We start from the raw sequence: 24250 nt of genomic DNA on the forward strand, positions 1-24250 counted from the left end.
CTAGCTGGCAGGCATGCACATGTATGTGTGGCGGAGTTGAGCTGGGGCGACGGCTTGTATGCTGAGACAGAGGGCTCTGTGTGCCACCTCTAGCATGTGTGCCATAGGTTTGCCATCATGGCTTTAAATGGAGAAGGCAACTTGTATTTTTCTTTGGGATCTTCAGTTCCTCTTGGACAGATTTCTGATTTATTTTTGCACTCGTAGAGTTTGCAACCTTCTTGGATTGCTATCTTGTACTGTCCAGGTAGTCTTCAATCTGGTTTAGTGACCGTTCAGTTACCACAGACCGCCCCACATCTACTTCCAACTCTGATTCAAACTTCCAATAACTGCCTGCCTCTCTTTCCCCCCTCTCCATGCTCATTTAGCACTAGCATTGACGTATATACTGCTTCAAAGGGCTTTACAGCCCTCTCTAAGTGTTTTACATAGTCAGCCTATTGCTCCCAACAATCTGGGTCCCCATTTTACTGACCTGGGAAGAATGGGAAGGCTTGAGCCTGGTGGGATTCGAACTGCCAAATTGCAGGCAGCTGGAAGTCAGCAGAAGTAGCCTACAATTCTGCACTCTAACCACTGCACTACCGTGGCTCACCATTTAATCAATTTTGGGCACTGGGCTTCTAGCTCACATTTATGGCTGCTTGCAGCATTCAGTGACAGCTTTTTACAATCTTTCTTGCCAAAAACTTGTGTTTATTTCCAGTTTCTGGCAAAAAAACAACAACCATTGTAGACAAGGACCAATGATCACTTAACAAATGCTGCAAAAAAAGGTTGTAAAATTGGACCCGGTCACCTGATTCACTTAATGTCCCGCACAACTTATATCCATAATTCTGGGCTCAACTATGGTAAGTTAAGGGCTACCTGTGGAGGAGGGGCTTGGCACAACCTAGCAATGCCAGGTATTATACCTTTGTGTGTGTTCATGCCCAGAAACATTGTCCAATGGGCAGGTTATTGATGAAGAATCACAACCAACAATAAATTATTGGAGGAAAAAAATGGCAACTTCGCTGTTCTGCCCCCAAAAAACCCAACCCAAATGGAGGGACAAATTACTGGAAGATGACACCATTCCCACCATCCAGAAGGTATCCAAGAAGCTATTTGGGAAGAGCACAGAAGGCAAACACAATTATTACTGGTGCTTACGCTACCATTAGATATCCAGTTGCTGCTAAAATGCTATCCATCAAGAGCTGGAAGTGATTGTTTGACAGAACAAAATTATGGGTAAGATGGAAGTACTGATTGATTTATTTCCTACAATTTTGGTGGGTAGTCAAAGCAAATTTCAGGTTTATTTTAAACTGCTTTGGAGAAATTGGAGAGTGAAAATACTGAGACTTTAGAAGCACCCTTGTGGCAGGTTTTTCAGCAGTTGCCTCAACCACAAATAATTATTTCAAGTAAGATTGTAACAGTCTTTAATAAGATTTATTGAGAGGAAAGAGACAGGTACAATAATATCAGCAACTGAATTTTCTGATTTGAAATACATTTATTCCCAAGTACATTAGTATAGAGACTGTCTGATCATTGATAGCACAGAAACTTGCAGGTATCTGTTTACAAAATCATCTTTAAAAGTTTACGAACTTTTTCAGGTGGCCTCTAAATACAGAGGGGATCACCTGACCCCCGGGGCACTGCAAACCTTAAAAATATGAGTCAGTTGCCAAGTGTCTGAATTTTAATCACATGACATGGGGATGCTGCAGTGATTGCAAATGTGAAAAACATCAAGTCGCTTTTTTCAATGCCGTTGTAACTTCGAACAGTCATTAAATGAATGGCTGTAAGTTGAGGACTACATGTACAACAAATGAGATACAGAAAAAACGTGCATAACTGTTGCCAAATCCAGCTGGCCACAAACAATTGGAACTGATATGCTTAGCATGATTGTGGAAATGCACTTTTTACCATTGATTTCTCTGAACAATCTCCTGGGGATCACACATAACCTATGGACCTGCTCTTTTAGGAAGGAGTGTAGCACCATCCAGCCCAGTTTAAATCACAATACTGTAAAATTATTTCTTTTGGAACCACACCCATCTTCTCTGCTTATCACTTCAATATATTCTCTCTCATCCAAGTGTACTGATAGAAGAGTATATTTGTAGTTCATGGTTGAACTGCTGAGTCCTTGATGCTCTTTGAGCTTGGTTTTCTTGCAGACATTTCATTACCAAACTAGATAACACCATCAGGGCACTGATGAAAACCACCAAACTCAGAGGACACCAAGGACCATGCAATCTTCAAGGGTCCATCAGCATATTTATCCTAAAGGTGCTTTTTCCAAAAGGCAACTAGATTTTCTTGGTTTCATTTCTTCGAAATGAAAGCTTCTCCTCCGAGAAACTACTTCAGTTCTTGGAGGAGAAGTGAAACGTTTTCAAAGAAAAGAAAAAAAAAACCCCAACAAGTCCAGTTGCTTTTTGGAAAATGCACTTTTGAGATGACTATGAACTCGATCATTGAGAATCTCCATAGACACCATATTTACTGCAACCCTAATGTTCCACACAACCACCCCTGGCAGTTTGATCTACTTATGCAGCAAATATAGTACATAAGATAGAAGAGTAAGTTCAAGAAAAGTCTGGATATATTGTGAGCAAACATTTCCCTGATGTATTTTTCTAATCCACTGAAGGAAAAAAAATAAGGAATTGAAAAATTCCCATGCTTTAGAGTCATTAGGTCACTCACTCTTGGTTTTAAGGCCTTTTTTTATTCTACCTGCTGCGGCACTGCTTGTGAGCGTAACAATAAGGACACAGTCTAGTTTCCCATATTTAATCTTTTAACACAATCATGGGATGAAGTTACTCTCAAGCTTGTTTGTAATTTTTAAAGATATATTAATTAAATGTATAGGCTGCCCAAATCCATCTCCTCTGGCAGCATGTTCTGTAAAGGATGCTGCGGATGTACAGGTACCAAAACGAATTTCCCCCCTTTTACTTCTCCCTTTCTTATCTTGTCTGACTTTCCTGTTATCTAAATAGTTATTATTTCCAAAATAGATGCATTCATCCTCCAAAGAATGAACTGAGTTGCTAATTTGAACCATCTGAAGACAATCAACAGTTCTCAAATATGGCCCTACCCCGTTGCTGGCTGTGGAATTCTAGGAGTCGAAGTCCACTTATCTTAAAGCTGTTGAGGTTGAGAAACACTGCTCTATGGAATAATGCCTTCCCTAGAAGGCACCTGATGCTTCATTCTTGGCTTTTGGGAAGCTCTGGAAAACTTTCTTGATTTCTCTGAGACTTAAGAAGGAAGGTTGGAGAAGGAAGGTGGACATATTTTCTTAGTCTCTGTTTTTGATGACATGATTGATTTTAAGATCACTGTTGAGATTCTTGCATGCCATCCAACATCGTGAGACGATACAAAATTAATAAATAAATAAATTAGAAAAATCTATAATTTGGCACCTTTAAGGGGCAGTACTTTTGCTTGCTAGATGCTGGTTGCTGCTTCAATTCACACCATCCTGTCAAAGGAAAAGTGCTCTGAGCCTTCAGTCTCGTTCTTATTACAGAGTTTTTGACAAGGAAAATCAGAATTGCTTGCAGAAAACAGATTCATTCAGCCACCATTTCCCACATAGAAGAATTCAAATAGTATTTTTCAAAAAAAAAAAAGATGCTGTGGACTGCTTCGAGTTTTTAAGAAGTAGTTTGGTTATTCACATTTTTCACCCAGTAGTCTGGATCTCAGAAGTGCAAGGTTTAGAGGCTTCGTCCTGGCTGAGTGATGGCTTTTTATTCTAAACAAAACAAAGCAACCAATTAGCACACATTTAGCTCCATAAGCTTGAAGTTTATCAAGCCACTTAGAGAAAAGGTCTTACTCAACACAACTTTACATTCATTCCACCCAGTGTTTTAATCTGAATTACAGGTCCTTGACCAGAATTGAGCCCAAAATTTCTGTTGCTAAGTGAGACATTTTTAAAGTGAATTTTCCCCATTTTATGCTCTTTCCCACACAACATGTTGTGGTTTGCCAGCAGTCTGTGTAGACGGCAGCAGAATTGGACAGTGGGGAAAAACGGGGACCAGCCAGGGAGTCTGGAGAGAACTCAGACGAGGGTCCTGCGTCTGATGCAGAGATGGGGTCAGAGCCATGAGGGAGTGGGATGCTCACTCCAGAGCCTCCAGAGTCTGGCAGCAGCGAGGCAGAGGAACCAGGGGAGCCCGTTCCCAGTGTGCGTGTGTGCAGAGCTGCTGTTAGAAGGTAAGAGCAGCTAAGACAAAAGGGGCAATTCGGGAGTAAGGTTTGGAGGTGATTGCCACTCCTCTAAGGTATAAAGGACATGCAAAGGTAGAGAAACCTTTGCAGGAAGCAAAGTCGTTCGTTCTGTTCGGATTAATCCTTGAAGCTCTATGTGGATTTTGTACTTTGGTTGTTTTTTTATAATTCATTTGGCACGCTATTTGTTGGCAGCAATTCAAAGGAAAGAAAGGTGGGTGCTTATCTCGAAGGAATTGTTTGGGACTCATTACCGGCTGGGAATGAAAATAATTCCCGGTGTTGAAATAAAACAAAAGTTGTTTTAACTAAGCATGTGCTTAATTACGGTCTCGGGAAGCCTTGGTCAGAATGCCACAATTAAGTGAACCATTGCAGTTGTTAAATTAGTAACACAGTTGTTTTGTGAATCTACCATTGACTCTGTTTGTCAGAAGGTTGCAAAATGATCACATGAGCCCAGGATAGAAGCAGCCAACATAAATATGAGTTAATGGCCAAGTGTCTGAATTCTGATCACATGACCATGAAGATGCTGCAATGGTCATAAGTCACTTTTTTTCAGTGCCACTGTAACTTCAAACAGTCACTGAACAAACTGTTGTAAGTTGAGGACTGCCTATCCTTCTGACACCAATTATTTTAGTTGAGTCCTACTCACACGATATTTAAGGTATGATAGGTAAGTATCCCATCCTAGAGTGATGACATTCATGTAAATCACTCGATACGTGGGTGGCAGAAACAGAAAGTTGATCAGCTGCGTTGGTGGCCACACACACCAGTCCATCTGCAAACAGAAAAAGACTTAAGTTAACTCCATCCACAAACTTTGGATCAGAAAGTAGAGAACAAAAATTAAGTTTACCTTGTAGAATTCCCAAAAATTCTCCTCCAATTCATGCCAGCTTTGCTCCAGAGTCTGTCCTTCTAGAGATCCAATCCCTGCAGATAATAACAAGGCAGATGGAAATATGGGAGGTATTCTTTGGCTACTGGGAATGAAAGGAACTGTATATTTTTCAGAGGAAGCCAAGCACAGAAGGGGCAACAGAAAGGCCACACCCTCTGCTTCTGCTATCCCCACACAAGATCTGTAGCAAAAGCCCATATATTTTCCCATTCATTTTTGCCCTCAAAAGAATACAAATTGTCTTCCAGCATCAGGAATTTAGTCTTACCTATGAAATACCAAACCCCGAAGACTGGCGAGGCAACGATCTGATCAATTAAAACTTTTTTCAGGACGGTCCTGATGCCACTGAAGCCAGCAGCAGGGAAGGACCTGTCTAGCCACAGGTACCAGTAGTGCATCATTGGGCCCATAGTGCAGCCGATGGCGAACATTCGTGCTGAAGGAGGAAATTTGCTCCATTAGCAAAACGTAAGGGATTCATCAGCAAATAACAAAAACCCATGATGCATAAGTAAGAGAAGAATATTTTAAAAAACCAACTACAAAGTACAAGTAATCCTTGACTTACAATCATTCATTTAGTGACCATTCAACGTTACAATGGCACTGAAAAAAGTGACTTATATGGGTTCTCACACTTATCCCCATTGTAGTAGTCCCATGGTCAAGATCAAAATTCGGGTGCTTGGTAACTAATATATATTTATGACAGATGTATCGTCCCAAGGTTATGTGATCACCACTTGTGACTTTCCAGCCAGCTTCTGACAAGCAAACTCATTGCAGGAAGCCAGATTTGCTTAATGACCAAATGACTGACTTAACAACTGCTGTGATTCTCTTAACAATCATGGCAAAACAGGCTGTAAAATGGGATATCACTTACTTAACAACTGTTTTGCTTAGCAATAGAAGTGCTGGGCTCAATTGTGGTCATAAGCCAAGGACTAGCATTAAAGACAGGTAATTTACAAATTTACCATATATCTAACATATTGCCATATTATAGTTTATAGCAATTTACTATAAAACTATATACATTTTAAACCATCCACATTTGAATTGTGAATCTTGCCTCTGATGTTTATTTATTTTAACTCTGATTTTTTTCCTAATGTAGCAAACTGAAGAGACCTTATTAATCCACAACTCTTTTATTATGTTATCTATTGGGCAATTATAATTTTAGCAGCTAAAATTAAATTGATAATAAGTTCCTTACAGGACTGCTTGCGATTCACTTCTGTTTTGTCCTTGTGCATAGGGATCCAGTTGTGTGAAGCCTGCTGGAATGCTTGCATTGACTGACATATGACTTGTAGTTTCCTGCTGTTTATGGCTTTTAATTGTTTTTTTTTTAATTTGTTCTCATTTAATTTGTGTTCTATTTATTGTTTGCAGGGGTTGCTTTTCATTGTGTGAGCCAGAGTCATAAATATAAAGACAAGTGACAACACTAATCAAATAGAATCTCCCTCTTTATGACCCTACAATCCCTTAATTCAATAAATAAATGAAAATGTCCTGAAATCCAGCAAGGTAGATGTTCAGTGGATGTCAGGGGGCAGAAAGTTCCATATCAGTACCGCTACTACAGAAAAACATTTGAGGCCTTCATTCTCCTGATGTTCTGGAAAAGGAGTCTAGTAATCAAACAGATTGAAACTGAGTGATCCTAGAGATATCTCAATGTCAGTCCAGGAAGCATTTTAAAGGTAAAACCAGCAGTTAAACATGACATAAACTGACCTGTCCGGGCACGATCCCATTTCTGTTTAGAGTCCTTCTTTATCTCCCAGGATTGGCGGAGTGCATCTCCAGCTGCTAGAAGCCCTCCACAGCTGACCGTGTTGGTTACAAGCAGGAGTCGGCCTTTGAAGAGGGGTTTCCAGTAGACAGAAAGTCCAGAGAAAATTGTTCTTCCCCGAGCGAGCATAGCTGTTCTCCTAGTACCAAGAACAAGGTGAAAGGGAACTGTAGCAAAATGAAAAAAAGCATGTTTCTGAGGGCCCAGCACATTTGTATCTGTTACCCATTCACTCCACACTTTAAGTAATGCTATGTCTCTTCTCTTGAATTAAGTCCCCCAAAGGATTTGTTCTGAGTAAAACGATTAAGAGTGGGCTCCCTGAGGACTGATTTCTTTCTACTGCCAAAGGCACTAGAGAATCCTCATTTAGCAACTGTTCACAGTTACAACAGTGGGAAAAAAAGTAACTTGGTGATCAGTCTTCACATTTATGACCTTCACAGGTCTGTAAAGCAAAGGAAAGTTGAAGTAAGATATGTACTGTTGCGGTTTGACTCAGTGATCAAATTGTCAGCCCCAATTGTGGTTGCTAAACAAGGACTACCTTATGTTAACACCTGTAGACAATTTAGGTAAAACCAATGCATAAGAGTTTTCCCGCTGGGGAGAGCAACATCTCCAGAGTTCCCATTTCCTGTACAGTAAGCAAAGGATTCATTCCATGCTTTCCAATCTCCAAACATACTTTTTCAATTTAGCTAACACTGTTGCAATTTAAACTTGTTATAATGTATAGACCTTCCTGGATACTGTTTCAGACTTTGAAGCACTGGTTAAATCATTGCAGGAGATTATAAATTCCAACAGACGAACATTTCTTAAAGTGTAAATCCTATCACCCCTGAGGATCCCCAAGGCCTGTTCAGGGTCCTCAAAATCAAAATTATTTGCCAGCTAGGTTGAAAAATTACATTATTAAAATCCCATCAAATAATAGAGGCAGTCACGACAGCCAGTGCACCCATTTTAATTTTTAATATATTTCATTAAATTTGTTTGCCACCCATCTCTCCCTGATATGACAAATATCAATAAATAGAAACAAAAACTCTTTGGGGATCCTCTTTAATTTTTAAAAAGAGGAAGGGGGCCTTGAGAGAAATAAGTTTAAAAAACACTGATATAAACAACAGAGAAGGCACCGCGATTTTGTGAACAAGACCCTCATTGTATAGCTTGGGACACAAGCGCCCAGGTGCCCTCTGCCCATGCCCAAAGGGACAACTTTTTCCACTGAGCGAGAGGAAACATGCAGCTATGAAGAAGAACCTGCAAGTGGCCAGCGACAAACCCTCTCCACCTTTCTGGAACTAATTCAGACTTTGCCCAAATATCCCGAGACTGAGCCCCGGGCACCATAAGGCTCAACGGGTCCTCACACCAAAGCGTAAGGAGATCTCGATTCAAACCTTGTCCCGATAACTTAGCCTTTGTCGGGGCTGCTCACCGATTAGTGCAGGGTTGTACCTCTTTGCAAGAGAGGAAGAGCCAAAAGCGAAGGAAAGAGGCGAAAGAAACCGGCCGGCGTGAAGCAAGAGCGAGTCACATGTACCAGCTGCCAGTCTATTTCAGCTACTAGAGCGGAAGTAGGTTCGATCCCCGTTGGTGGAGGCCACGGGGTCTCACAGAATGGGTTTAATAATTAATATAACGGCTAACCCGGTCCCGCTGCTCGCCTTGGAAAATAAATGGAAAAGTTAATTAAAAACAGAGCAGTGTTCTGCGCATGCGTGAAGCCTGGCCGCGGACCGAAAGTTGAGTAAGCCGGAAGTGAGGATTTTCCGCTGCGAAATGAAATGACAAGAGAAATGAATGAACCCGAGGCGCTCCCTGATAGCGAGACGCTCTAGTTTCCGGCCTTCCGCCTTTCGGGTGGCTCAGGCGGCCCCTTCCAACTGGGCTCCAGGGCGCATGCGCTGAGGCTTATTTTGTTTTGATGGGTGTGGAAAGCACTGAGTTTGTTCGGCGGAAATGGCGGGAAAGGTGCCGCTCGGCGGGTGAGAGCGCGGAGCGAATAGGCGGCAGCGATGGATGGTTTGGGTTGTGATTTTCCTTTCACCCAAGTTCATTTGTCTTTCTAGGGAGCCTGGAACGACTGAGATGGAGACGGGTGCCCGACCGAAACAGAGAAGTGAGTAATGGCATTGGGAGAGTAGATTTCATGGTCCGTAACCAGCAGCCGATCAGCTGCACAAAGTTGTTCGAGCTTAAAATCGGAGCTTTGCACAGGAGCCGTTTTGTGGAGTCGAGTGCTTGGTTTCAACATTGTTCCCATAAAGAGTCCCAGAGTCTCTGGAAAAACTGCTTGTCTCATGGTTAAGAAATGGTACGCGTGCAAATTTTATCTCATGTTTCTCTGTCCATTTTTCCTCTGCCAGGGGGAAGAATTGTGTCATCTCGTTACCTGCAGTACGATAAAAAAGCAGGTGGAAAGGTGAGTCTGCATTACATTGTTCTATAGCAAAAATGTTTTTTTTTTCCCAAGAGGCAACTGGGCTTTCTTGCTTTTTTCCTTTGAAGACATTTCGCTTCTTACCCAGGAAGCTTCTTCAACTCTGACTGGATGGCCGGGAATGGAAGGATTTATACTCCTTGCAGACAGCTGGTCATTTGCATCCTTTTAGCAAGTCATTAAGGCCACCTGGATGTTTATCTGTATTTTTTATCAAGAAAAAAAAAAGTCCAGTTCAGTGGTGGAATTCCAAATTTTTTACTACTAGTTCTGTGGGCATGGCTTGGTGGGCATGTCAGGGGAAGGATAACACAAAATTTCCATTCCCTCCCCACTCCTGGGGGAAGGTTACTGCAAAATCCCATTCCCTCCCCACCCCACTAACCTGCTTTCCAGTTCCATTCTCCTGTGCAGGGCAACAAAAGAAGACCCAGCCGATCAACTGGGACTTGGGAGGCGGGGCCAGTCAGAGGTGGTATTTGCCGGTTCTCCGAACTACTCAAAATTTCCACTACCACTTACTTCTCTAGAACTGGTCAAAACCTGCTGAATACCACCTCTGGTCCAGTTGCCTCTTGAAAAAAGCACCTTTAGAACAACAATGATGTGAATGATTGAGAATCTCTATAGACATTGCTCTATAGCAGTGGGTTTTTTTAAGTTGGCAACTTTGAGATGTGTGGACTTCTTCAGCTGGCATGAAAAACATGTTCCATCAGTGGTGGGATTCATTTTTTTTACCACTGATTCTATGGGCATGGCTTGGTGGGCATGGCAGGGCAAGGATACTATAAAATCTCCCGTCAGAAGTAGTATTTGCCAGTTCTCCGAACTACTCAAAATTTCTGCTACCAGTTCTCCAGAACTGGTCAGAACCTGCTGAATACCACCTCTGGTTCCGTGGTGCTTTCTGGTACTATAGTGTAAGAGGAAAGTTACTTTGTTTTCTAGCCTATGCTATTTTTTTAAAATGAAAAATTTTAAGTTGCGGCTTTCTTTATTTTAAGGGAGCTTTTGTCTGACTAATGCTCTATAGGTTTCAAGGAATATTTTTTAATTACAGATTTGTTTATCATTGTTATCTGAGTAAATGAATGCAAGTATTTTTTGTCATGTCTTTTAATTGTGAGCCTGCAGGAACAAAATGTTCCATGTTTTAATTTGTATACAACAGAAAATGTCAGAGAAGTCATAAATAATACTGAGAAAATAAAGGACTACTTCAGAGAGGCAACATTTAGAGGAAACTGTTCAGAAATACAAAAAAAATGAGGGGCCCATTTTGTTTTATATATTCAAAGAATTAATTGTATCAATTAATTGTAATTTATCACATGCTATATTTCTTATAATAAAAAGATGAGGAAAGTTAAGCCCATCAAACTGAAAACACTCAGAAAAGGCCCTTTATATAGCAATAGCACTTAGACTTATATACTGCTTCACAGTACTTAACAGCCCTCTTAAGCAGTTTACAGAGTCAGCATATTGCCCCCAACAATCAGAGCCCTCATTTTACTGACCTTGAAAGGATGGAAAGCAGAGTCAACCTTGAGCCTGGTGAGATTCAAACTGCCAAATTGCGGGCAGCCAGCAGAAGTAGCCTGCAGTACTGCATTCTAACTACTGTGCCACCACGGCTCATAAATATCAATGTATTTTCCTGTTATATAATATAATTATATATTATGAATTCCTATTATAAACAGAGTAGGATAGTAATACAAGACTCAGATTTGTTTTAATAACCACCTGAAATATAAAAAAATTATCCCAAACTAGCAATCAAATAAAACTGAATTGTTTAGTTTCAACATGTTGTGGCTCCAAGTCCTGAGCCTGCATTCTTAGAGGAAGAGGATTCGGAAAATGAGGAGGAGGAGGAATTGGGAATGCCTTTCTCCCCAGGACCTTCCTCTTCGGCAATGCCTTCCTCCCTGATTGTGCCTCAGGTGTCGGCAGATAACCAAGAGGAACAGCCTGAGGCTAATCAGGAGGAGGAGGGCATGTTGGAGCAGCCTTTGACAGGGGATCAAGCAGACGAATGCTGGCTTGATGCGAGGCAGCGTCGCAGGCAAAAGTGTGGGCTGCAGCACAGGAGGTGTGGACGAATGAGAGAGTGAGCTGAATTAGTGACGCCCCACAGGGAATAAAAGTGGGTGTGTTTGCTCTGGAATCTTCGTATGGGACAACGTGTGACTTATTCAGAGGAGCTTCGGAGTATTCTGTGTTGTGACAGCTTGTGTGATTTATATTCCTGTTTTCTTGTCGGACTTGGCAGACAGCGTGTGTGAGACTGCCAAGAACTTTGTCGGCTCAAGGAATTAACTCTATAATTACTGGATTTGCTTGCCTGTTTGTATTCAGTTGGAGTTTGGACTTCTCACCTCCTTTGTAAAGGTGAGACATAACATCAACATGTATGTATTTAACTGGCAGGGTACCTCAAACACCAATCTGTCCTTGGCAAAAGGTCTAGAAAATGTAGGATCTCCAAAGAGACCACCTGTTCGGAAATTCAAGACCTCAATAGGTAAGTTTTTGCTTTACACTTTGCTTTGCTAGAAGTCTTCCTTGCATTAGTTACCAAATGTCCATAGTAGGCACTTTCTAGAATCCAGGTAGCTTCACAGAAACTATCTGAAGAGCATTTAGTTATCCTGTCATGGATATAAGTTGCTAGAAGTTGCTGCCAAATTATAACATACAGTGTAATGAATGGGAAAAAGTTTTTTTCTCATGATATACTTTTCAATTATTCTAAATCAAATTGGTATGGTCCTGGTCTTACTAACTTTTGGGGAGCTTGGAACTGGCAACCTTTGTAAGGACCAAATGTGGCTGTCTTAGTGCAAAAGTTATGCATCTCTGACTTAAAAGTGTCTTTGTGAATTTCCTTTGATTGATTGAATTGAATTATTGCCTTGTATGTGGAGTGTACACTCAGCAGTCCCCTGGAGGTATCAGGTGCCAAAACTGTTCAGCAAGGTTGACTATGTTATAGGAAAGCTTATCTGCCATTATTATTATTATTTTGACTGAGATATGGGGAAAGCTCCTGATGGCAACATTTTGGCAACAGTAGAAGATGAACATAATATTCTGTCCAGTAGGGGTTTATATAAAATCCTGGAATTCATTTTTGAATGTACTTGAAAATTGTTCATTTAGACATTGGGTTCACTTTATTTAGGCTTCTTCTAGCCTGCAGAGAGGTTTTTTTGTCCTGAATGCATTTAGTCAGGGCCTATTTCAACTTCTGAACCTCTTTGCACTTTTCCTGGGCCTCCTGGTTGTCTTTGAGGAAGTACTTGCTTTCTAGGATTTAGATCCTAGAATTTAGATCTAAAACTTCATTGCAACCTATGGTGTTTTTTTAGAGGGGAATACTAATTCTGCAATCCTTACTTGAAACATTACCCTTTCTATGTCATCGTTTCAGTGGAACTTCTTTTAAAGTTTAATTTCAGGACTTTTTAATGGAAGGTGCTAATAGAAAGCATATATAATCCCTTCTCACCCGAGCTCCCCTCCCCCCCTTGAAGTTTATACTTTAATAGCAATAGGTTTTAAAATAGTCTAATCCCTATTAAAACAGATACAAACCGATATGTGTGTCTGAAAGAGATAGAATATGGGGATATGTATGGAAAAAGTGTATTAAAAGTTACATGGTGCACAGGGCGTCAATGTCTACTTGAATCAATAGTCATTCCACTGCTGGAATACAACCCCCAAGCTTCTTCAAGTCAGTTCAATTATTTAGTCAAACATGGGTTCCTTACCTTGGCCTAATTAAAGTAATCAGAACTCCAAAGGAAAAAAAACTCTTCTTCACTCCCTTTTCTGCAGATGGTACACCTAGTATATTACAGTCAACTTTTCTGGATAGCCATGAGAGTACTCGACCAGAACTGGAGGTTTCAGCTATTAATGGTACGTGCGCTCTTGAGTTATATACTTGAATGTAAGTTTAGATGCAATAAAATAGGCTTATGATTTCATTCCAAAAATTATACAAAAGCTATTTTAAATTGAATTGTAGACACTCAAGGTTATGTAACACCAGATTCTTTAAACAAAATGTGTAGATCAAATCTAAATTAGCTGTTCGGATCAATTAATATTTGCTTTTCTTACATAGCCATTCCAAGGCACTACTGATATATCTAACATGACTTTGCATCCCTGAGTTTTGCCTTTTGGCAATATGGAATCCAGTTCATGTCTTTTATTGTATCTCCATCTTCCTATTTTCTGAGAAAAGACTTGATGGTTCCTATTTTTTAAATCAAGTTACAGAATGGAATATGAGTGTTTGTTAGAATTTTCTCTATGTTGTTAAAATCCCAAAGAAGCAGTTTAGTATAGCTCATTCTTGACTTCAACATTTTTAAAGCAAGATTCTCAGTAAGTAGCTGAAAAATATTAGGACACAGGTAATTGACTTCATTGCTTTATTCAACTGTCTTTGATTGCCTTTTTTACTTTCAGAAAAAAGCCGCTATAAGACACCAGTTTCAAAGCTCAATATAAAAGGCTTTTCCAAAAAAAAGGTCTTGGTAAGTAAAGCAACTTCATTGTTGGCTAAAAAAATGAACCTTGAATGAGTAATTTTACTGAGATGGCAGCTCTTGATACCCTAATCAGATGAATTCTTTCCTGGGCTGAGCTGTCATATGCCAGCCTATTACCTTTATATCTCATTTCCACTGTGTTCGTGATAATGGCTGGCATTTCACATTGGCCTTCTTTCTAGAGACTCCTTCCGTTACTTGGTGCTGTGTGAAAAATTTATTCAGCATAATTCATGAGGAGAAATATTGCTGTAGTAAGTTAATTGGCCACTAACCTGGATGCTTCACTTGATTTGGACTATCACAGTGGGCTGTGTATGGGAGCTGCCTTGAAGATCATTTGGAAAACCAGAAAGCAGCAGTATGGGCAATGATGTTCATGCTACAATATCCCTGTTGTAATATCTCTGTTTTGTTAGCTGCACTGGTTACTAGTGTATGCAAGCCAAGATGCTAGTTGTCATCTATTACATGGTATATCATGAGATTATGTGAAAGAGACTTGATCTTCCATAGTTTCTATATGCTTTGGATTCTCTTAATGAAATGGTGATACATAATAGGACCCAGGAAGCAGGCCTTCTCTGTAATGGCACCTGCCACTCTGGAATGACATTCTCAGAAAGATCTGTTTGGTCTCCACCCTGATCTTATTTAAACTTGGCTTTTCTCTAGGCCTTGGGTTAGAATAGATGGCAGACTTGTTATGGGATGGTTGGTTTCGTGGATTCTGTTGGTGGTGGAGGTTTATTTGGTGGGGAGGGGGTGTTCTTTTCTTTCTGAGTTCTCTGTGTCACCAATTTACATTGTTTTATAAAATCATGATGGAGCAACCCATGAATAAATAAATAATAAATATAATAATAAATATAATAATAAATATAATAATAATAAATAAGTGTGAAATTAATAGAGGCTGCCAGGGGCTATTTAATGACAGTCTTCCCAGAGTTGTCTGCTATGGGATATGTACTTATAAAGATGAATAGGCCTTTGGTGTGCCTCAACTGGGCCATCTTAATGGTGATCAAGTATTTAAACCTCTGGCAAATATTGAAAAAGGAAAGTTGTATCAAACTTTTTAAAATAGTATAGTTACTGCAATATCCATATTGATTAAAGCAATAAAAGACATGTAAGCCACAATCACTATATATTGTTGCTTTGAGTCCTGGAAAAAAAATCTAAATTTTAATAAAATAAAATTTTAATTTTATTACAATAAAATTTTAATGTCATATTTCAGGTTACATGCTTAAAGACTGTGCAGATTTGCTATGACAAACAAAGTATATATTTTTGTAGGACAACCAAAGGACAGAGTATTATCTATGATAATAATTGTAATAATAATATTCATAAATAAAATACGTCAGCATTCTCTGAACCCAAGAACTGGTGAGCATGCCTGCAAGAAATAATGAGCAGAAGGAAAGAGACCCAGCTATGGAAGTAAAACTGAGGCAAACAAACTAGGTGCATAAAAGGCTTTTTTCTCCCTTGTCAAATAAAATGAGTATTTAATCCAACATCATGTACCTGACTGGCAGATTTTCAGATTTCAGAGATAATTCAGCCTCATCTAAAGATGCCAGGGATTATATAAAGGCTGCTTTGCATACAAAGCATGTACTCTGCCATTAAATTGTGATATTTTCACAATCATATTAACTGCAAGGATGATTTATTCAGTATCTCTAACCAAAAAACCTTCTAATTTTGAGGAGGGATATCTACAGCCAGAGTGGGCAATTGTATGCTACATTAGGTGATATAGCAGTAAAGGAAAATAAGAGAAACGATTGGATTCTTGGGCTAAAACTTTTTATAATGTTCCTATTCCGGAAAAATCAGTAACGATGTATCTACCATGGGTTAATCTGAGCTGCCTTCTCTGAAGCCATTGGAAAATAGTCACAGTCCTGTTGTGTGACCATTTTTTGGTCTACTCACTTCAAACTGTCTGTTTCTTTATTAGGCACCCTCTGATTCGGATGATCTGATTGGGATGCTGGACTCTCAGATGCTGCTGTTAACTTATGCCTCCATAAAGGTAATAGCTCAACTGCACAAATGCAGAATGCCTTTAAATAAAAATGTAAACACCTTCTTTGGAAACCTCTTGGAATAGTTTTGAACCTAGAGATGCTCTATTGTAACAGATGGAGAAAAACCTTGTCCTCCTGGAGGGGAAAGCTGAAAGAAATCTGTTAGTGCTCTGTGAGGAAGTGGAGAAGCTACAGAAGAATGCACATGAAAAGAAGCATAAACTGCAACATCTGAAGAAAGAGTCTGAGCTTTCTGAAGCACTAGAGAGACAGGTTGGCTTAGTTTTACAAAATATATGTGGAATAGGTTGAAAACACCAAAATTAATGTAAAATGTCTATCAAATGTCTACCAATAGCTTCCTAAGGAAAGCTTGGATTTGGAAAGAATATAAGGCATTCTTAATTAAACGATTTTTCTATAAATGGATGGATAATACATTGTTATTGCATTGTACTTCAGGCATAATGGATACAGGTGTCTCCCTTTTTTTCTATTCTGGACTTCTGTCAATTCATTATTTAGATTTTTTTCCATTAGTTTTGAGGGCTTTTACTAACTTAGTAATAGCTAAATTGCTATACCCACATTAAAATATATAGGTAACCTTGCTTACTAGAGCTAATTGGCACCAGAAATTATGTCATTAAGTGATATGTCATAAATTGACAAATAAGTTGATTTTGCACTGTTTAGCATTGACAGTTCCGGTTGCTGTCGTTAAGCAAGAGCCTCACCTAACTGCGAGTTGTGACTTCGTGCTGGCTTCCCCATTGACTTTGCTTGTCAGAAGCCAGTGGGGAAAGTTGCAGATCACAATCATGTGACCATAGGATGCTGTGACTGCCATAACTACAAGGACTAGTTATAACCACCACCCGTTCAATACTGTTGTAAGTTCTTCAGAACTCTAGTCTGATAGTCTATGACTCTTGTAAGCAAGCCGAGTTGTAGTATGGGCCCAAGGAGATGCAGTCAGTTATTATGTTTATAAACCACCTTTGCACAAAAGATAGAAATTATTTATTTGCAGAAAAGATGAAAATCCACATACTTTACTACAGAAAGTAACAGTAATAAAATACATTGTAAAATATATCAACAGGGAAACCAGTTTTACAGATAACAGTTAAAAGAGATGAAAAGGGAATGTTTTGCCTAAGAAGAAATGTTATTTCAAACATTTGCCCCAGGTTTGAAATAAATGCAGGATACCATGCGAAAGGTGGAACAATTATGTTCTGCTTTGTTTCCAAAGGCTAAATGTGAAACAGTAGATAAAACCTGAATAAAACACATTTTTGGCAAAACACCGAATGTAGTGAAAGTATACTTTGTCTAAAGACTTCTGGATGTGCCAAATTTCAATTCCCATCCTACTTTATTAATAGGGACGAGACCGAAGCAAATTTTATTACTCTCTAGATTCTAATGTCCAGAATTTATGCATATCTCTGAATCAATCATAGTTTTGGGGTGGTTTGGTCTTCCTTCCCAGAATCTTTCAGGCATTTCACATTAGCAAAAATACAATACATTAGATGTATAATAGCAATAGCACTTAGACTTATATACCGCTTTATAGTGCTTTATAGCCCTCTCAAAGTAGTTTAGAGAGTCAGTATATTGCCCCCAACAATTTGGGTCCTCATTTTACCCACCTTGGAAGGATGGAAGGCTGAGTCAACCTTGAGCCTGGTGGGATTCAATCTGCCAAATTGCAGTGGGGGTAGCACTCTGCACCATTGAGGCTATAATCCTAAATGTTGTCCCTAATTCGTCTTAAGAATAATTGAAATAGCAGAGTGTATAGGAATGTAGTCCAACATGCAGGTATACAAACTGTTGACCAGTCATGCTTCTCACCTTTTGAGATTAAAAAACTAACAAGGTGTTAAGGATGTTGTAGAAGAGAAAGTTGAAGAGTGGCAGAAGAATGAAGAATTGAGTTATCCATTTTTGGTCCTTATACTTAGGATAGCAATTTTTAATACATTTTTATCTAGATATTACCATTTTACTCCTTGTTTGAATGGGAAACACTGGATCAAATTGTTTTCTTTTGATCTCTGGAATATTATCTTCAGATAACAATATTCCATAATATCTTCATCAGAATTAGTGCTTGGGCTTTTTATCGTTTTGATCCTTTAATTTTCTCTGCCATGATTATGGTCATCTTTGATAGACTGGAGTGTTTCCCTATTCAAGCACAATCTTTTCATTAGTCATGCTAATAAATGAACAATCATTCTAGTATGTTTTTTTATTACATGACTAAAGCTGGCCTTTAGTCATGTAATAAACAAACACTTAAGGGTTTTTACAACTGTTGCTTTCTGGTCAGACTTTCTGTTCAAATATAGATACTGTACTCCCTTAGGTTTAATCAAACCCCACTTTTTTGTCTTATAAATATATTTCAACTGAATTAGGAAGTTTGAAGTTTAATATTTCTGTGGAGGGCATCAATCTGGAAAATCTGTCCTAGTGATAGGTGCTATTTAAAAACAAAACGACTATTTGGCAGATAGAATTCTTGCTTACCATAAGTATTCATTTAGAAACTTAATAGTCATCAAAGTCATTGAGCCAGGGTTGTTAAGGAACATTTTACATTATTGATCTAGCACACAGTGGTAGATTCAGCTAAATGACCTTGGTTCTACCTCTGGTTCTATGACTATTTCAAACCAATGCAATGATTAAACAGGAAGTGTTTCCTTAGGAGAATTGAAAACACTACATATCATAGCATAATCATAGCTATTATGAAACCTAGTATCCTTCACCCAGTTAGTAGGGAGATGTTCTTGCTGCTGAAGTAATAGGCAAGGTACCATATTTTTCGGGGTATAAGACGTTCCGAAGTATAAGACGCACCTAGCTTTTGGGGAGGAAAACAAGAAAAAAAAAATCTGCTTCTGCTTCTGCCTCATAGCAATTTGCCTCCTTGCAGCAAACAGGAAAAAACCCAGTTTCAGTTTCAGTACAGCCTGATTAGCACAAGCTTCCCAATCAGCTGTTTTAGGCTGCAGGGATTGCCATGGCCTCTGCACGCCCCATTTTGGGCCCCCGCATCCTGTTTTCAGCCTCTGTGCGCCCCATTTTCTGCCCATTCCGGGCGGGCGGGGGTTGGAATGAGTGGAAAATAGGGTGTGCGGAGGCTGAAAATGGGGGGGGCGCACAGAGGCCAAAAATGGGGTGCGGAAGCTGAAAGTGGGGCGTGCGGAGGCAGCAATAGGCAATGGCAATTACTGCAGCCTGAAACAGCAGATGGTCGGGAGGCCGATCCAACAGACAATCAGCTGCTTGTGCTAATCAGGCTGTGCTGAAACTGAAACTTGCTGTTCGCTGCAAGGAGGCTGTTTGCTCTGGGAGGCAGAGGCCAAAGGGTGGGGGCTGCAGGTGGGCGGGCCTACATTTGATGTACAAATGCACCCAAATTTTCACCCTCTTTTACGGGGTGGGGTGGGGGTGCATCTTATACTCCAAAAAAAAAATGGTACTTTCCCCCTACTATTAAAGATAGTCCTCAGCCAACAACAGTAATTGGGACTGGAATTTCTGTCACTAGCATTTGCAGTCATCAAGTGTGATGCTATTGCTTAACGCAACAATCCCTGCAGTCCCAATTGCCATCATTAATTGAATCCCACAGTTATTAGACAAGGGAACTTCCTGCCAGCTTCCCAAAACCAAGTCAATGTGGAAGCCAGCAGGAAATTACAAGTCCCAGGAAGGCAGGTAAGTGCCTGCAGCTAGGTGAGGGAGGGAGAAAAGGGATGCAGGGAGGGGGAAGCAGGTTGGGTAGGGTGCATGAGGATGTGAGAGTGAGAGACGTGGGTCAGGCAGGATACACAAAGATGCAAAAGTATGTGGAAGAGGCCCTAGTCAAGAAGGGTGCATGAGGCAGGGGTTGGGGAGAATGTGTCAGGGTATGTGTGAGAGAATCAGGAAGGTGTAAGGGAAGCATGGTGAGGGTCATGGAGGGTGTATAAGTGGCTTGCATGGCAGAAGCACAGAGGAACTGGAGGAGGTGGGGCAGGTCATTTGTGACTTTCCCTGCTGGCTTCCCTATTGACTTCCTGGGGAAGCCAGCAGGGAAGGTTGCTAATGGTAATCACATTATTTTAGGGCACTGCAACTGGTTCTTAGATGTGAACCAATTCCGAAGCACCCAAATTGCAACCATTGGACCACTGGGGATGGGACAGGATAGCCAGAACTCTTGAGACTGAGCATAGCCACAATTCATTCATCATCATCATCACTTCAAATGAACATAGGTCAAAGATTACTTATACAGTTGTGGTGAAATTTGTTGTTAAAAATATTGTGGGGAACTATGCACAGTTCATTTGCCTCTTGTGACTAATCATTATGATCTCTTTTTTTTTCTCTGCTCCACCCACTTGCTTTCCAGCTTGAAATACTTGGACCTGTTTCTGAACAATGTGCCCAGTTTAGGGAGGACTATAAGCATTTTGCCACAGCCCTGGACACAACTAGGCATGAACTGCCCATGAAGGGTATCTACGTAGAAGACATGGACCAATATCTAGGTACAAAAATGTCATCATGATGTTGTCAAACAGATGGCCAATCTTTGGCGCATGAATTAGCCTTAACAGCTGGTCTTCTGGAAAATGCTTTTGTATTGGGGAATTTTTTAATGGGTCCTGTATATGTATGAATTCGTGTGCATCTTGAATTCTGTTATTGATGACTTAGAATATTTTATTGCTAAGGTAATAGTGAACCTCATGCTAACAGGAGTTTTGAGCCCCTTGACAATCCAATTGTGCAAAAAGAGGCATGAAACTTTGAAGAAGTTTATACAACATACAGCCCTTCAAAATCTTATTTATGCATAAGTAATTCTGTTTCAGTCAATACAGAAAGTCATCTTTTGCAAGCTTGTTTAAACTAAGCAGCCAGGTTTGATTATCATCACCACTACAGGTAGTTACAACAGTTCATTAGTGACCGTACAAAGTTAGAACAACAATGAAAAAAGTGACTTATGACCTTTGCAGCATCCCTATAGTCATGTGATCAAATTTCAGATACTTGGCAACTGGTTCATACTTATGTCCGTTGCATTGTCCCTGGGTCATGTGATCACCTTTTGTGACCTGGCAAGCAAAGTCCATGGGGAAGCCAGACTCACCTAACAACCAGATTACTAACTTATCAACTGAAATAATTCACTTAACAACTGGGGCAAGTAAGGTCATAAAATGGGCCAAAACTCACTTCACAAATGACTCACTTCACAAATGTCTCGCTTAACAAAAGAAATTTTGGGCTCGATTGTGGTTTTAAGTCATGGACTACCTGTTACCTGACTACGTTGTATATACTAACAGCTGCATCTTTTGACTTTTATGAGATAGCTGATTTACAGAAAAGCTTGGCTACGATTCAGAGTGTTTTGAATGAAGCTCTGCTACAAAACTTTGAAGAAAATGCCAAAGCGCTGAATGTCATGAAGGAACTAGAGGAAGTATCTTTGAAGCTAGATGCAGAGCTACCAAGGTACTTGTAAAGGCATAAGAAGAAACTGCATTTTTCATTTGCGGAATATAATAATGCAGTGATGATCACATAGTGCTAATATAGCTTGTTTCCTAAGTCCCATCTTTTGTATTGAGAGTAGAAATGTTTGAAGAACAAGAGAGCTTCTATTTGGATTTTTCCCATTATAGTAGCTCCCTAGCATGTATTTGTTTTCATAGTTTCTGTTGAAACACATCTGTTTTCATAAAAGTTAGAATGATCCCTCGATTGAAGTGAAAATTCAGATTGAAACAATTGCAAATTCAGGTAAATTGTAATCCAAGAGTAGTGGTGGTCATTAGCTAATCAGGCTCTTTCACTTGCATTCTTTCCACTGACGACCTAAACTTCCACAGCTTAGCCATGGCCTCCCATTAGTGCACTTTTCAGTTCATAGTCCTTATGAGATGCTTTCATGGGAGAAATACATTTGAAATTCTGGTAGGAGATGATGTGCTCACAAAATGGCTGACAGGGCGGATTTGCCTATACATGAAACCAGAGTGGGCATAGTAACTTACAAAACACCCATTTACTGGAAAATAATCTATCCCCCATGATGCCTATCCTAAGAGGACTTGTGTATATTAAAGTCAGCATGAACCTAATGCATTTAATGTAATTCATGTTTTGTTTTGCATCAAGCCACGTTCCTATTTAACTTGTAAATTAAATTTTGTTTATAAAAAGAACCTTTGCAGATCAGACAAATGAGCCTAACTGTAGTATCTAGGGTTTAATGATGCCCCAGGCACTGTACTGCCTGAACCTGAACTAAATGAAATTTAAATCATTCAAGCAACCGTGCTATTAAGGTTTTAATTACTTTCACAAGTTCTTTTGAGGAAATTAGAAGCCTGTTCATATAATTGCTTCAACTGCTGTTTGTTTGTTTTTTTGCCCCTTTTCATCTTTTCCGCACAGGACCTTTGCACGTGTTGTGGATTTGTCTGCTGATGTGAGCAAGGAGGCCTCACTCCATTATCAGAAAGTGTGTGAAGATACCTTGGGTCTGGAGACCATGAAGCAATTGTATTTTAGTTAGAACCAATATTTAGCACTTCATGTCACTGAAACAGGAAGCTGGTTCTTCTGTTCTTTCACTGAAAGACTGAAATAGGTTACACTACTTGGAGTAATATTTTCTACTCGTTACAATTGCTTGAGAGGGGAGGATATTTTAAGGAGAAGCCTAATTGTTCAACCTGAACAATTTGAAAGGTACACAAAATGTGCTTTCTTCCCTTCATCCCTCTTGGTGCCATTTCAGCTAATGGAAATGAGGATATATTTGCACTTTGATATTCTTTCACTTTTATATTAAAACAATTTTCTCATTGCAAACCTGGTTACAGTAGTCTTCATTGGAATGGGTTATTTCTTGCCCTGCTTGCAAGGATATTTTACAAATGTTAGCTTTTGAAGGAATGTTTTTGAAATAATTTGAAAAATGAATTTACACCTTGCCTATAGTAGAGTTTGCCAGTCTTCAACATGAATAATCAAAACAAACCCAAAAGATGATGATCATAGGCCAAGCATGATTAATAGTCTGGTTTCTGCAGGTTGTGGGAGTGTATTGACTGATGATAGTTGTCCCTAAAAGGCCGTTCCTAAAAGGCAGAAACTATCCCCCACTTGAATATCTTCCTTGTCAATTCTGAGAGTGGTATATGTTGTCATTTGTTTGGTCTTCTTTTTGTTTATTCTTAGTTTTATTTATTCACTGGGCTTCTTGAATTCACTGCTGAAACTTGCAAAACATTTGCATTTTTACTTACCACATTTGTGTCATCAGAATAGCAGTTATGTGTTTAATTTTTAAAAACATCCTACTTTTCTAATCTAGATTCTTCAATTTATATTCAGCATGTAGGTGGATTCAATGAGAGAATACAGTCTGTCCTTTTTCTCTTGCTAATCTGGAGCCAGACTTTCACTATATTCTGCCTGGACTGCGGCTTCCTATTCTGGGTAATGTTTTCATATGTAGACAACAAAACGTTCTAGGATTCTCATTTTCCTAAGCCCATTCCATGCTTGACATGGGCTGCACAAAGGCCTTTCTGTAATCAATAAAATATTAACTTTTTTGTATTCTTTGCCTTTTTCAATTATCCAAAGTTCATTAGCAATAATATAACGTTATTCCTACTGTTCAAAAAGTAGCTTGAGAATCTGGCACTTCTTTCTCATAAGGCTCTGATATATTGATGATCATAGGTATTTTTTTGTTAGCCTCTGAAATTGAGAATTTTGTGTGATAGTTTGCACACTCTGTGTTCTTCCTATGGAATTAGCATGTAGACTGAACTCTATTACTCTAGTCCCTCTGTTTATCTTATCCCCTGAATTCTGACAAAACACACATGTATGCATGAAATTACAATATGCTTAACAGAGAAAGTTACATTTTTTGCTTTAGGCCATACAGAAAAAAAATCACAATATCTAAAGAAAAGGTAAAATAAGGGAATTGACAATTATTACTACTTATTATTATTATAGTAATTATTATACTTATTATACTTATTATTACTAATTATTACTAATTATTATTACTCAGTGAATTGAAAGGATCTCAAATGTAGTTGTATGCTTGTT

At 39.4% G+C, this 24250-nt stretch overlaps 2 protein-coding genes across 5 annotated transcripts; one reads left to right on the forward strand and one right to left on the reverse strand.

The window, feature by feature from the left end:
* Window positions 1-3663: 3663 nt before the first annotated feature.
* On the reverse strand, window positions 3664-8788 carry MPV17L2 (MPV17 mitochondrial inner membrane protein like 2). 3 transcript variants are annotated; one of them, XM_026698912.2, is made up of 6 exons: window positions 8455-8788; window positions 6947-7143; window positions 5463-5633; window positions 5150-5226; window positions 4943-5071; window positions 3664-3796 (listed from the first exon to the last, which is right to left on the reverse strand). In XM_026698912.2, exons 2-6 carry the CDS (start codon window positions 7131-7133, stop codon window positions 3725-3727), a joined length of 636 nt encoding a protein of 211 aa, XP_026554697.1. In that variant the 5' UTR covers window positions 7134-7143; window positions 8455-8788; the 3' UTR covers window positions 3664-3724. The 3 variants fall into 3 exon arrangements, with proteins under 3 accessions (XP_026554697.1, XP_026554695.1, XP_087778970.1); XM_026698910.2 differs by having other exon boundaries at window positions 6947-7171; window positions 8455-8731; XM_087922844.1 differs by having other exon boundaries at window positions 6947-7140; window positions 8455-8575.
* Window positions 8788-23740, forward strand: HAUS8 (HAUS augmin like complex subunit 8). Of its 2 annotated transcripts, XM_026698902.2 has the most exons (11): window positions 8788-9004; window positions 9089-9138; window positions 9386-9441; window positions 11899-11992; window positions 13312-13395; window positions 13954-14021; window positions 16015-16089; window positions 16199-16357; window positions 20511-20649; window positions 21484-21625; window positions 22571-23740. In XM_026698902.2, exons 1-11 carry the CDS (start codon window positions 8979-8981, stop codon window positions 22689-22691), a joined length of 1014 nt encoding a protein of 337 aa, XP_026554687.2. In that variant the 5' UTR covers window positions 8788-8978; the 3' UTR covers window positions 22692-23740. The 2 variants fall into 2 exon arrangements, with proteins under 2 accessions (XP_026554687.2, XP_026554686.2); XM_026698901.2 differs by having other exon boundaries at window positions 8960-9138.
* The last annotated feature ends 510 nt before the right edge of the window (window positions 23741-24250 follow it).

This window comes from Pseudonaja textilis, chromosome 1, assembly GCF_049901715.1.
Source record: "Pseudonaja textilis isolate UNSWEBS1 chromosome 1, rPseTex1.2, whole genome shotgun sequence".
Taxonomy (NCBI): Eukaryota; Metazoa; Chordata; class Lepidosauria; order Squamata; family Elapidae; genus Pseudonaja; species Pseudonaja textilis.